The sequence below is a fragment of the Epinephelus moara genome, chromosome 8 (assembly GCF_006386435.1).
Source record: "Epinephelus moara isolate mb chromosome 8, YSFRI_EMoa_1.0, whole genome shotgun sequence".
NCBI classification, from domain to species: domain Eukaryota; kingdom Metazoa; phylum Chordata; class Actinopteri; order Perciformes; family Serranidae; genus Epinephelus; species Epinephelus moara.
Window position 1 is genome coordinate 2,217,590 of NC_065513.1, and position 11,737 is coordinate 2,229,326.

The 11,737-nt window shown below is 43.5% G+C and overlaps 1 protein-coding gene across 1 annotated transcript in view; it reads left to right on the plus strand.

Annotated features, from left to right (window-relative positions):
* Positions 1-11,737, plus strand: part of arrdc1a (arrestin domain containing 1a) — a 73,512-nt gene that overhangs the window by 54,178 nt on the left and 7,597 nt on the right. The window contains exons 4-5 of the mRNA XM_050050360.1: positions 7,070-7,224; positions 8,865-9,047. Of these exons, the coding sequence (XP_049906317.1) occupies positions 7,070-7,224; positions 8,865-9,047 (338 nt within the window). The remainder of the gene's footprint in view (positions 1-7,069; positions 7,225-8,864; positions 9,048-11,737) is intronic.

Genomic DNA, 11,737 nt, shown 5'->3' on the forward strand with positions numbered 1-11,737 from the left:
AGGTGGAAGTCTTTGGCTGTTTGGGTGAGGGAATTTGGACCAATTAGGATCATGTCTGATTTGTCACAGTTGAGTTTAAGAAAGTTTGCTTGCATCCAGGATTTAATTTCAGAGAAGTGGAGTGGGTTTTTTTTGGGCATTTTTTGCCTTTAATGGACAGGACAGTTAAGTGTGAAAGAGGGAGAGAGAGAGGGGATGACATGCAACAAAGGGCCACAGGCTGGACTTGAACCCGGGCCGCTGCGGCAACAGCCTTGTACATGGGCCGCCTGCTCTACCACTAAGCCACCGACGCCCCAGGGTGGAGTGGGTTAAATGGGTGATGGATTTAGTGGAGATGTATAGCTGGACATCGTCAGTGTAGCAGTGAAAACAGAGACCATGACGACGGATGATTTGACCAACGGGGAGGAGGTAGAGGATGAAGAGGAGAGGACCAAGCACCGAATCCTGGGGGATGCCTTGGGACAGGGGGGCAGTTGAGGAGGAGCAGTTGTTGATGAAGATGAATTGTTTTCTGTCAGTGAGATAGGAATGTAGCCATGTGAGGACATTGTCAGTGATGTTGAGGAGGGATTGCAGGCGGGAGAGTAGGATGGAGTGGTTGATGGTGTCAAAGGCGGCGGTGAGATCAAGGAGGATGAGGATGGAGAGTAGGCCGGAGTCTGAGGAGAGGAGGAGGTCGGAGGGCAGTTTCGGTGCTGTGTTGTGTGCGGAATCCAGATTGAAATTGTTCGAAGAGGTCATTATTGTTGAGATGGGATTTGATTTGTGAGGCGACGACACGTTCAAGGATTTTTGAGAGGAATGGGAGGTTGGAAATGGGCCGGAAATTGCTCATGATGTCAGGGTTGAGACCAGGTTTTTTAATGATGGCAGTGACTGCAGCCATTTTGAGTGAAGGAGGGGCAGAGGCAAAGCTGAGGGAGGAGTTGACAATTTTGGGGAAGCAGTGCTTAACAGTGGCGGATGGGATGGGATCTAGCATGCAGGTGGAAGTTTTCATGGTTGAAATGATTTTAGACAGCTCAGCTGGGGAGACAGGTGCGAATTTGGAGAGGGGCAGGGTGATAAGATGGATGGAGGGGGGTGAGGAGGGTGTGGGGGTGTGGGGGGTGGTTAGAGAACTGTGGATGGTGTCAATTTTGGTTTGGAAAAATGAGAGGAAGGAATTGCATTTTTCAATGGTGAATGAGTTTGAAATATTGTCACTGGGATTAAGGAGTTTGTTTACGGTGGAAAAAAGAGCCTTTTGGTTATTGGAGCTGGTGTGAATGAGGTTGGAGTAGTAGGTAGAGCGGGCAGTATTGAGGGCGGCTTTGTACTGTCGGAGGTGGTCTGTGTAGGCTTGGCGATGAACTGTTAAACCGGTCTTTTTATGCAGTCTTTCGAGCTGACGCTTGTGGGATTTCATTTGGTGGAGTTCGGGGGTGTACCAGGGGGCTGAGTGTGTGAATGAGACAGATTTGGTTTTGATGGGGGCCAGTTGATCGAGACAGGAGGAGAGAGTGTTGTTGTAGTAGTTGACAAGCTCATTGGGGTCATCAGACAGCGGGGGAGGGAAGGTAGACAGAGTGTTGGAAAGAGAAGCTGAGAAATCTTGAGGGGAGATGGATTTGAGGTTTCTGAATGATATTATGCGTTTGTCCTTGGGGAGGGGGGTGGGGAGATGAATGTCCATGATGATAGCCAAGTGGTCGGAGATGTGGAGATTGATGCTGGAGAGTTGTTGGATGATGAGACCGGTGGAGCAGACTAAGTCCAAAGTGTGGCCATGGTTGTGAGTGGGGAAGTTGACATGTTCCAAAGTGTGGCCATGGTTGTGAGTGGGGAAGTTGACATGTTGAGTGAGATTGAGGCAGTCCAGTAGATCAAGAAATTCAGAGGCATGTTTGCAGTTAATGTTCTCAATGTGGTAGTTGAAGTCGCCAAGAAGAAGAACAGAAGGTGAGATGCTGAGGGCTGAGTAACAAAATCAGAAAAGTCAGAGAGAAAAGATGGATTGGGCTTGGGAGGGCGGTAAATAACAGCAGTGACCAGGGGAGCAGGGCCGGGGAGTTTTAAAGCAATGTGTTTGAACGACTGAAAGAAGGGAGTGGATATGATGGTGATTCTTAGGTCTCTCTTATGGACTGAGGCCACGCCGCCGCCGCCTCTTCCAGTGAGACGGGGCTGGTCAATGTAAGTGTATCCAAAGGGGGTGGCTTGGTTGAGTGAAAAATATTCCAGATGTTTGTGCCAGGTTTCTGTGATGCAGAGGAAGTCTAGGTTGTTGTCAGTAATGAATTCGTTTAAGATCAGTGCTTTGTTTTTGAGTGAACGGGTGTTTAGCAGTGCCAGTTTGAGGAAATGCTGCTGTGTGATTGGCTGTGAGGAATGGGGGAGTTGGCGGAGGCTGGGATTGGACCGTTTGACGTGTTTTGTTGAGAGGTTGCATTTGTTCACAGAGTTGTACCTGTTATAGGGACGGAGGGGTCTGACTGAGATGATAGACTGAACGGGGAGAGCAGCAGCAGGTGGGGACAGTGACAGAGCAGCAGCAGGAGGGGACAGTGATAGCTGGGGCCTGTGGGGGGTGCTGTGGCAGGAGGAGGTACCCAGAGATGACACCAGAGAGCAAGAAGGAGGTAACGGTGTGTGGGTAAACACTAACAGTCAGTCATGTGGGTAGCTTTGCACAGCGTGCTGTAAATTGGCAGCTGACATTTGGCTGCCCAGCTTATTGGGATGAAAACCGTCGCTTTTTAAAAAGGACTGTCGGCCCCAGAATAAATTAAAATTATCGATGAAGCCCACATTGCATGTCCTGCAGGCAGATAGGAGCCAGGTGTGGAGGGAGAGGGTTCTGCTGAAGATTTCCACTCCGCAGCCGAGAGGTGAGAGCGGCCCGCTGATAAATACTGATTTTCCACAGGTGTTGAAATACTGAAAAAGTTTGTTGAACCCAGCTTTGGTGATTTCTGACTGTCGGCAGGATGCATCCACGCAACCAACATGGATAATAATTCTGTGGACAGACGGTGGTAGTGAGTGTAGCAGGTCGGGGTGTTTTGCCAAGATAACAGAGACTGTGGCTCCGGGGAAACAGTGCGTTACCGCATTGAAGAAACGGATGTTTCTGGCGATGGAGTCACCAACTATCTGGGTGGTCGGAGGAAAAAGGGGGAGCGGAGATGCTGACAGTGGACTCTCTGGGCTGGGTGATGGGAGAGTGGATTTTGAAGAAGACTTAACGGGCGATGGTGAGGTGGAAAGTGATGGACGGGCAGAGAGGCAGACGGGAGCACAGTGCGGTGCCGGTGTAAACTGTGGCAAGGAGAGACGGCGAGACCCGAGGGAAGAGGAGCGCTCAGGATTTACTGGAGGGGGGATCCGAGTTGGCGGTTTGTTTTTGGACTGCTGGGTAGATGGCGGTGAAGTTGGGGCTTCTGCAGCTAAGAGAGGGAAGTCATGCAGATTGAGGATATCATATCTGTTCTCCAGACAACCACTCACGCTCACATTCACACCTACGGACAGTTTAGAGTTATCAATTAACCTAATCCCCAATCTGCATGTCTTTGGACTGTGGGAGGAAGCCGGAGTGCCCGGAGAGAACCCACGCTGACACGGGGAGAACATGCAAACTCCGCACAGAAGGGCTCCCACACCCGGGATCGAACCGGGAACCCTCTTGCTGTGAGGCGACAGTGCTAACCACCATATCACCGTGCCGCCCGGGCAATGTATGCATTAAAAACAAATTATTCAACATTGACATATGTAATTTTGCCAATAGCCTTGTATGGAAGTGAGGTCTGGGGTCAACTCAGTGGATTGGAGTATGGCTCATGGGATAAACACCCAATAGAGGCCGCCCACACTGAATTCCAGTATCAGTGCCACAGATACATTTGCAAATATGTATTTTTTACTTCTCTTAAGATATTTAAATTATCCTCTTACCTAAATTATTGCATGACAAATGACATGAAATGTGTTTTTAACCCACTGACTTATATCTACTGCCATATAAACTCATTTACTCAACATTTTTATCTCACTGCACAAACATTAATGTAAGAGTAGCTAGCTTAAGTGCTGCGACTGCGCACGTTAACAGTTCAATATGGCCACGCTGCCGTGCAGTATCCAGGAACTGGCTTACACATCGACAAATAACAAGAAACTCATCATTTCACCAATATAACATTACAATAACACATGGAAAACTATTGTGAACATGTTTTGTGAAGTTTACAGTGCTTTATGTACGGTAATTACCTTAAACAGGAGGAATAGTAGTGAGAGAGGAATGAGGACAAACACGCAGCTCTGTCGTTCACTGGTCTGTATTGAGTGAGGAAGCAAAGTGCGTCTCCCCCTTTCAGAGCCCTGAGGCATTACAAACAGATCACCAAGCAATCAACTCACTCATTCAAGGCTCTGCACCACCTATCTGTGTCCATTTACTTGCCTCGCTGTTTGCATATCTTGACAATAACCAATACCAATACACATTAGTACCCAATAATGACATCAAATAAAATTACTAGGGCTGTAGTCAACCAAAGAAAATCTTGGTTGACTGAAGTCACACGTAATCTTCAACTAATCGATTAGTCGTGGGAAAAAAAAAATCTGCACGTTATTTTTACATCTGCAGTGGCGTGTCTGTGTCACTCTGCAGTTACACCCCCAAAACACTAGTCGGCGGTGGAGGACTGTGTTAAGTGCTGTAAAGTTTAGTTCAAATCAAACTTTATTTATATAGTTGATTCAAAAAACACATTAAATAAGACTTAATAGAGACAATTTCAAACACAAGTATGCAAATTGGCTTCACTATAAATCGCAGAACTGACAGACAAACACTTGTCTTTATCTGGACACATTTCCCCCGGGTGCGTGGCATCAATCCGACCACCCAATGTCCTCACAGTCCGTGTCGGCGCAGTGAGGGAGAAATGTACAGACTGCTTCGTGTTGGAAGTGCTGTGGTCGGACTAACGGCCGGTGGGACTACTGGGTATGAAACAATTTGGCTCCATTACAACTCACAACATTCACCAAAAAAACAACTGTCTTATACTAAACATGTTTTCCAAGTAAATACAACATGCTAACGTTATTAGCGCCAGCCTATGGCATTTTACATGGTATACATTAGCCTAGCGACAAGCGGAGATTTCCTCTGCTCATATGAAGCCAGGATAAGAAGTATAAATCCCTGAAGGACAAATCGCACACAAGACTTAAAATGCTTTTTTAGTGGAGGCTTTAGTGTCTTCACAATTTATTGTTTCTTATCTGTGAAATACAAGTAAATACAAGCTTCGTTTCCACTGAGGAAAAATGGTTTCGGCTTACAGAAACAGACAGGAGGTCTGCGTCACCGCGACGCTGAGCGTGAGGATGGGTGAGCTCAACTTTCTGTCAACAAAGGTAACAGGTAACTTAGCCTGTCCCCCTGCCGCAGGAAATAATGGATTAATCCTGGAAAAGCTGTTGATGTAGCACTTTTCTCCTTATGAAAGTAACACGGCGATTATTCAACCAATAAGAATTTGGTCAGACGAGAGCATAGCGACCAAATAATCGATTAGTCGACCAGGAGACTACAGCCCTAAAAATTACACATTTCACCTGGGGTTTGATGACTCTGAGATGGATTACTCTTGTTTGTCATATAATAACCTATTACATATGCGATTTGTGTTGCAAAGGGTCTGGGTTAGTGCAGTGGATGTTTAGTTGCATGCAAGACTCTGTCTGTAAAAAAGCATTAGCAAACTAACATCACTTAACTTTGGTGAAGTCAACTAACCAACAGCCTAACTGCATCACAACAGTAACTCAATAAACAGCATTAAATCACAACTGACAAAGTTAAACAGTCTTGCTTAGCCTGTATAACTGTAATAATGCTATTCCCAGTTGTTACATTACCAGTCCTTGAATGGATGGAGGGAAGAGTTGAGTTGTGGCGTGTTGCTTTTGTTAACCGGCGGAGGAAGGCTGGAAAGAGCTGTGGTTCCAGGTGCAGTCTTTGTTGTGTCCTTGTTCTGAAGGCGCAGATCCAAGGAAGCTGGTCGCTTGGGGTCCTTGCAGAGTTAGATGTTGGGGTGCTAACTCAACTTGGTTCTCCTTGTTGCTGGAAAGTTAGTTGCAAACCTTGTTTTTGGCACACTAACTTTGTTGGTCTCCAGGTTCTGCTCCTGCTGTGGGTATGCAGGTCGTGGTCTAGGAGGAAAGAGCGCAAAAGAGTCTTAGGAGCAAGAGCCGGTCAGCACCTCAAGGGAAAGAGCTGCAAGAGTCTGTAGAGCAAGTGCCCCGTTCAGTGGTTCAGGGGCAAGTACGTCTGAGCCGGTCAGCGGCTCAGGAGAAAGAGCACAGAGAGAGTGACGAGAGGAAAAACTTCTCCTAAGTATTTTGGCCCAGTCATGATGTTTGGTGAACACTACATCTGGTGCCTCGCTTCCTTTCTACACATTGCTGTCATGGTTATTATTATGATGGGCTCTCAAGCATGAAAGAACTCAGCCAGCCCCTGTCTTTAGCCTTTATTAGGCCACTCAACTGCTGGAGTTCATTTTTCCAGGTAAAGCACTCCCTGCAGTGTGACGAGGAAGACCACAGAAACTCAAAAGCAACCCAACCGGTCTTTTAACTGTTGTGAATCTAAATCTGTCATTTGAAACAAGTGTGCGTTCACTGCCAGAGTGCCTGCAGGTGTATCAGGAGTCTTGTCTTGATGCTTACATGAACAGTCAGGGAAATAACTGGTTGTTTGTCAGGTTTTTAAAGTTTATGGAGTGGTAACATCTAGGAAAAGGTTTTCATATGTCTATAGAGCATCATATGTCCTGTGAGCAGTAATTCTCTACCATGATATAACCCTGTCAAATTGTGTGCCATAATTCCATTGCACAAAACTTATTTTTAAAGTGAGCAGCAACCAAGTCTAAAAATTCTGCCAAAACGATTAAAAAGAACATGGAAACTGTGTGATAACCCTGTTTTAACAACCTATTAGTCTGCATTTGCTATATATGATAAATCTAATATGTATTTGACTTCTTCTCCACAGACACTGCTCCGACATCATTTGAAGGCAACTATGGTAGGATCGTTTACAGAGTGAGAACTTTTATTGACACACCACGATTTGCCAAGGACTACAACACAGAGAAAGCTTTCTACCTGCTCAGGCTTCTAAATCTGAATGAAGTGCCAGACATATGGGTGAGACATGAATAGATGTGTATGTAAATGGTCAATCCTTGACTTGTTCGATTAATACACAAGGCTGATCTAGGTCCTCAGAGTTCAACAACCCACCACCAGCTAGGGCTGGGTATTTGTGCTACAACTCCATTTTCAAAAATGTTTGGACACTGTGTAAAGCACAAATAAAAACAGAATGCAATGACATGCATATCCTTTTGACCTATATTCAATTGAATTCAGTACAAAGACAAAATATTTTATGTTCCAATTTTATTTTGTAAATATACACTCATTCCGAATATGATGCCTGCAAAATGTTCCAAAAAAGTTGGGACAGGAGCAAGAAAAGATTGCAAAAGTTGTGGAATCCACCTGGAACTTTTCACAGGTAAATAGGTTCATTGGTAACAGGTGATAGTATCATGACTAGGTTTAAACAGAGCATCCTTGAAGCAAGCAAGGATGGCACAAAGTTCTTAAACTGTTGGACAATAGCCCAATAGTTTAAGAATGTTTCTCAGCCTGGGGCGTCGGTGGCTTAGTGGTAGAGCAGGTGCCCCATGTACAAGGCTGTTGCCGCAGTGGCCTGGGTTCGAATCCAGCCTGTGGCCCTTTGCTGCATGTCATCCCCACTCTCTCTCTCCCTCCTTCACACTCACCTGTCCTGTCCATTAAAGGCAAAATTGGCCAAAAAATATCTTTAAAAAAAAAAAAAAAAAAGAATGTTTCAAGGAATTGAGGGATTTCACCACCTCGATCACAGTGAGCCTGTTACAGACAAGTGATTACGCTGGTGGCCATGTGGTTGATGACTTTATTCAGTCGTGTGTTGACTGCTTTTTAAATCTGAATGTCACTCAAATATGAGATGTACAGTCTGTCAACATTTTAGAAGAAAGCCCTCCACAGTCTTTCAGACAGTTCAGGGTCAGATCATTAAACAACTTCAGTGTTAGAAATATTGGGTACTGTCATTGATGATCAGCTGACATCACAACTCAGTAGCAAAAAAGCTGAGCAACAGCTGCACTTCCTCTGGAACCTCAGCTGGTTTGGGGTGTCAAAGACAAAAATAAGTCTTCATAGCTGAACATTTTAAAAAGGGCCAGAGGAATTCAAGAGTCACTGTTGTTATTGTCAAGTTGCAAAAAAAAAAAAAAATCTTTTTTTTTTTTTTTTTTTCTTTTTTTTTTTTTTTTTTTGGGCAAGTCAAAAGTAATCAGATTCATGATTTCAAATCGTATGACTTGAGTCCACACCTCCCGTGACTTCACAGTGACAACAAGACTCTCAGAAGCTGCACACAGTCACTGTGTCATTTGTTTGTTAACTAAGAAACAACTCCACCTTTTCTAATTGTGTAATGGTTAAACAAATGAGTCACAAATACATATTTGTCAGTGAACTAATTCAGTTTGGATTAAGCCAGGCTAGCTGTTTCCCAGTGCTTCCAGCCTTTATGCTAAGTTTGGCTAACCACGTTGTGACTCCAGCTCTGTACTAAAAACACAGAAATGATATTGATTTCCATCCATCCTGTCATCTAACTTGTCTTGTAACTAGGAAAGAAAACAAATAAGCCTGTTTAAATGTTGAAATATTCCTTTTAATAAACATGTATGACGTGATGTTATTTCACCATCTTCTCCATGCAGGGAACCTGTTCATCTGCTGTGACGCAGCAATTCACCTACATGCTGATGAAAACAGGCACAGTGGTCCTGAAGGCCGAAACCGACATGAAGGGTTACACACCAGGCCAGATCATCAAGGTGATGGCCAACATCCACAACCAGTCTGGGAAGAACACAGGCAACATGGTGGCCAGCCTGATGCAGGTAAACACTTGTTACAACCAAACCTCAAAGGTTATGTTCAGGCGTACAGATTAAAATCTACTTTATCAAAGGACTACCGCCAAATCAAAGTGATCCAAATCTCCCATTACATTTAAAGGCAATACAATATTTTTGCACTAATTTATAATGTATTGATTTTATGATTTGATTACTGTTTTATTAAACCTCCGTGTTGGTGGATTCCTTATTTTTTTGTCCCTCCATCCATCCACCCGTCCGTCCGTCCGTCCGTCCGTCCATCCATCCGTCGGCCTCATCCTTGTGATAGGTCGAGATTAACTCGAGTTAATATGCTAATTATTACAAAACTTCACACAAATGTCCAATAGGATAACATAATGAAGTTATGACATTTTATATCCAAAAGGTCAAAAGGGGAGTATTTTGGATCATTGTTACAGTACAATCAGCAGTACCCATTATGCCAGCTTCAGACCAGGGTGAGTTATAACAATAACAAACCCTGGTTCACAGCTCAGCTCAGACAGCTAAGGTTGTAAAAAGAGGAAGTGTTAAGGGGTGGGGACAGGGATGGGTTATAAGAGTCAAAGTACAGACTTAGCAAAGGACATCTCTCCACTTTGTGCATGTATAGGTCCTGTTTGTGCATGTGTATGTCTTTCGGACCTGTGTGTAATTGACAAGCAAGTGAAAACATTGAATTTTTCCTCAGGGGGATTAATAAAGTAAATAAACTTAAACTTAAACTTAACTTAAACTTAAGAGAGGCTAAACCACTGTACTCTGACAAACTCCAACTGCACTTAGCTGACAACTGTGCATCTGTCTGGAGGAGGTCTCAGACAGATCACCAACTGCAGACCTAAAGCATGCCAAGCTGACAGCTGACCAATATTGGGCCGTTGGTGAGCGTCTGTCGCTCTAGTTTTTGCGATGTGTCCTGCACCGTCAACTTTTTTTCAGCTGTTTCAGCATATTGAATTGGCGTTAGAGATGGCACAGCCCATCGGTGAATGTAATCACTCTAATAGGCAGTTTAGCCGAGTGCACTAGAAGAGGAACAGAGGTGAGGAAAGCAAATAAACCTCTAATGTCATGAGCGAGTGAGATAAGAACAAACTTGTTATATTAGGTAAGATTATTTTTAGCCATTGAGTTTTTTAGCAGAAATGGTTCGTAATAGTTTCTGTTATTGTTTGCTAGTGCACAGCAAATATCCTTTGTTCTTTCAACATAGCATTGCATTGTTAACTACTGTCTTGAATCTGTTGTGTCAGTCCTCTGGTTTCCCTTTTTGAATGACAAGTACAGACTAGTGCTGCCTGTTGCTATGAAGGATTATTTCCTCTCCCACAGGCCCAGACTGTATGTGCTATTTGCTCTGTTGGCTCATTTATAACTTTTTTGGCTGAGATACAGGTAACACAAGGCAATGCGACATTCAGCCTTTGTCACTGCTGCTGTAGTTCTTAGTTGTGAGTTTGGTGTGTCTGGGCCTTGAAGCCCCCCACTCCATTATCAACTATCTCCAGGCCAATGACCTGAACGAGTTCTACTGTAATTTTGGAAAAAAACGTGGAGATGGTTTTGGATTTTAGAAAGAGTTAAGCCCCACCTACCCACATTCCATCAAAATATCTGCTGCGAGAAATTCTTCTGTTTTCAAAGGATGAATCCCTGAATCATCCCATAACTACAGAAATAACGATGTCTTTGTACTCTTAACATGTGCTTTTAAGTTTATTTGGGATTCAAACATTACCGTTGATTAGAAGCTTTTTTTTTCATTGCTTTGTGTTAGGGTTCTTGTTTTTTTACCATTAGATCAATCAACTGTGCTTAATGTAAAACAAAACAGATAATATACACCGTTTTCTAACAAGTCTGCCATATCAACTTTATAAGGTGATTATATGCCAATGTTTTTTTTTTTACCCGCAAGTGGCCAACATTTTTATAAATAGATTACAACCCCAATTCCAAAACAGTTGTGATGCTGTGTGAAACATAAATGAAACAGAATGCAATGATTTGTATGACCTTTTTGATCTATATTCAATAGAATACAATACACAGACAAGATATTTAATGTTCAAACTGATAAACTTTATTGTCTTTTGTAAATATACACTCATTCTGAATTTGATGCCTGCAACACATCATAATATAGTTGTTTACCACTCTGTGACATCACCTTTTCTTTCAACAACACTCAGTAAGTCTTTAGGAACTGAAGACACTTATTGCTGAAGTTTTGAAAGTGAAAGTCTTTCCCAGTCTTGTTTGATAAATGACTTTTGTTGATCAACAGTCCGGGGTCTCTGTTGACTTATTTTGCACTTCATAATCAATCAATCAATCAATCAGTCAATCAATCAATCAATCAATCAATCAATCAATTTTATTTATAAAGCCCAATATCACAAATCACAATTTGCCTCACAGGGCTTTACAGCATACAACATCCCTCTGTCCTCAGGACCCTCACAGCGGATAAGGAAAAACTCCCCCCAAAAAAACCTTTAACGGGGGGAAAAAACGGTAGACACCTCAGGAAGAGCAACTGAGGAGGGATCCCTCTTCCAGGACGGACAGACGTGCAATAGATGTCGTACAGAACAGATCAGCATAATAAATTAACAGTAATCCGTAGGCTATGACACAATGAGACAGAAAGACTGACAGAGAGAGAGAGAGAGAGATGCAGG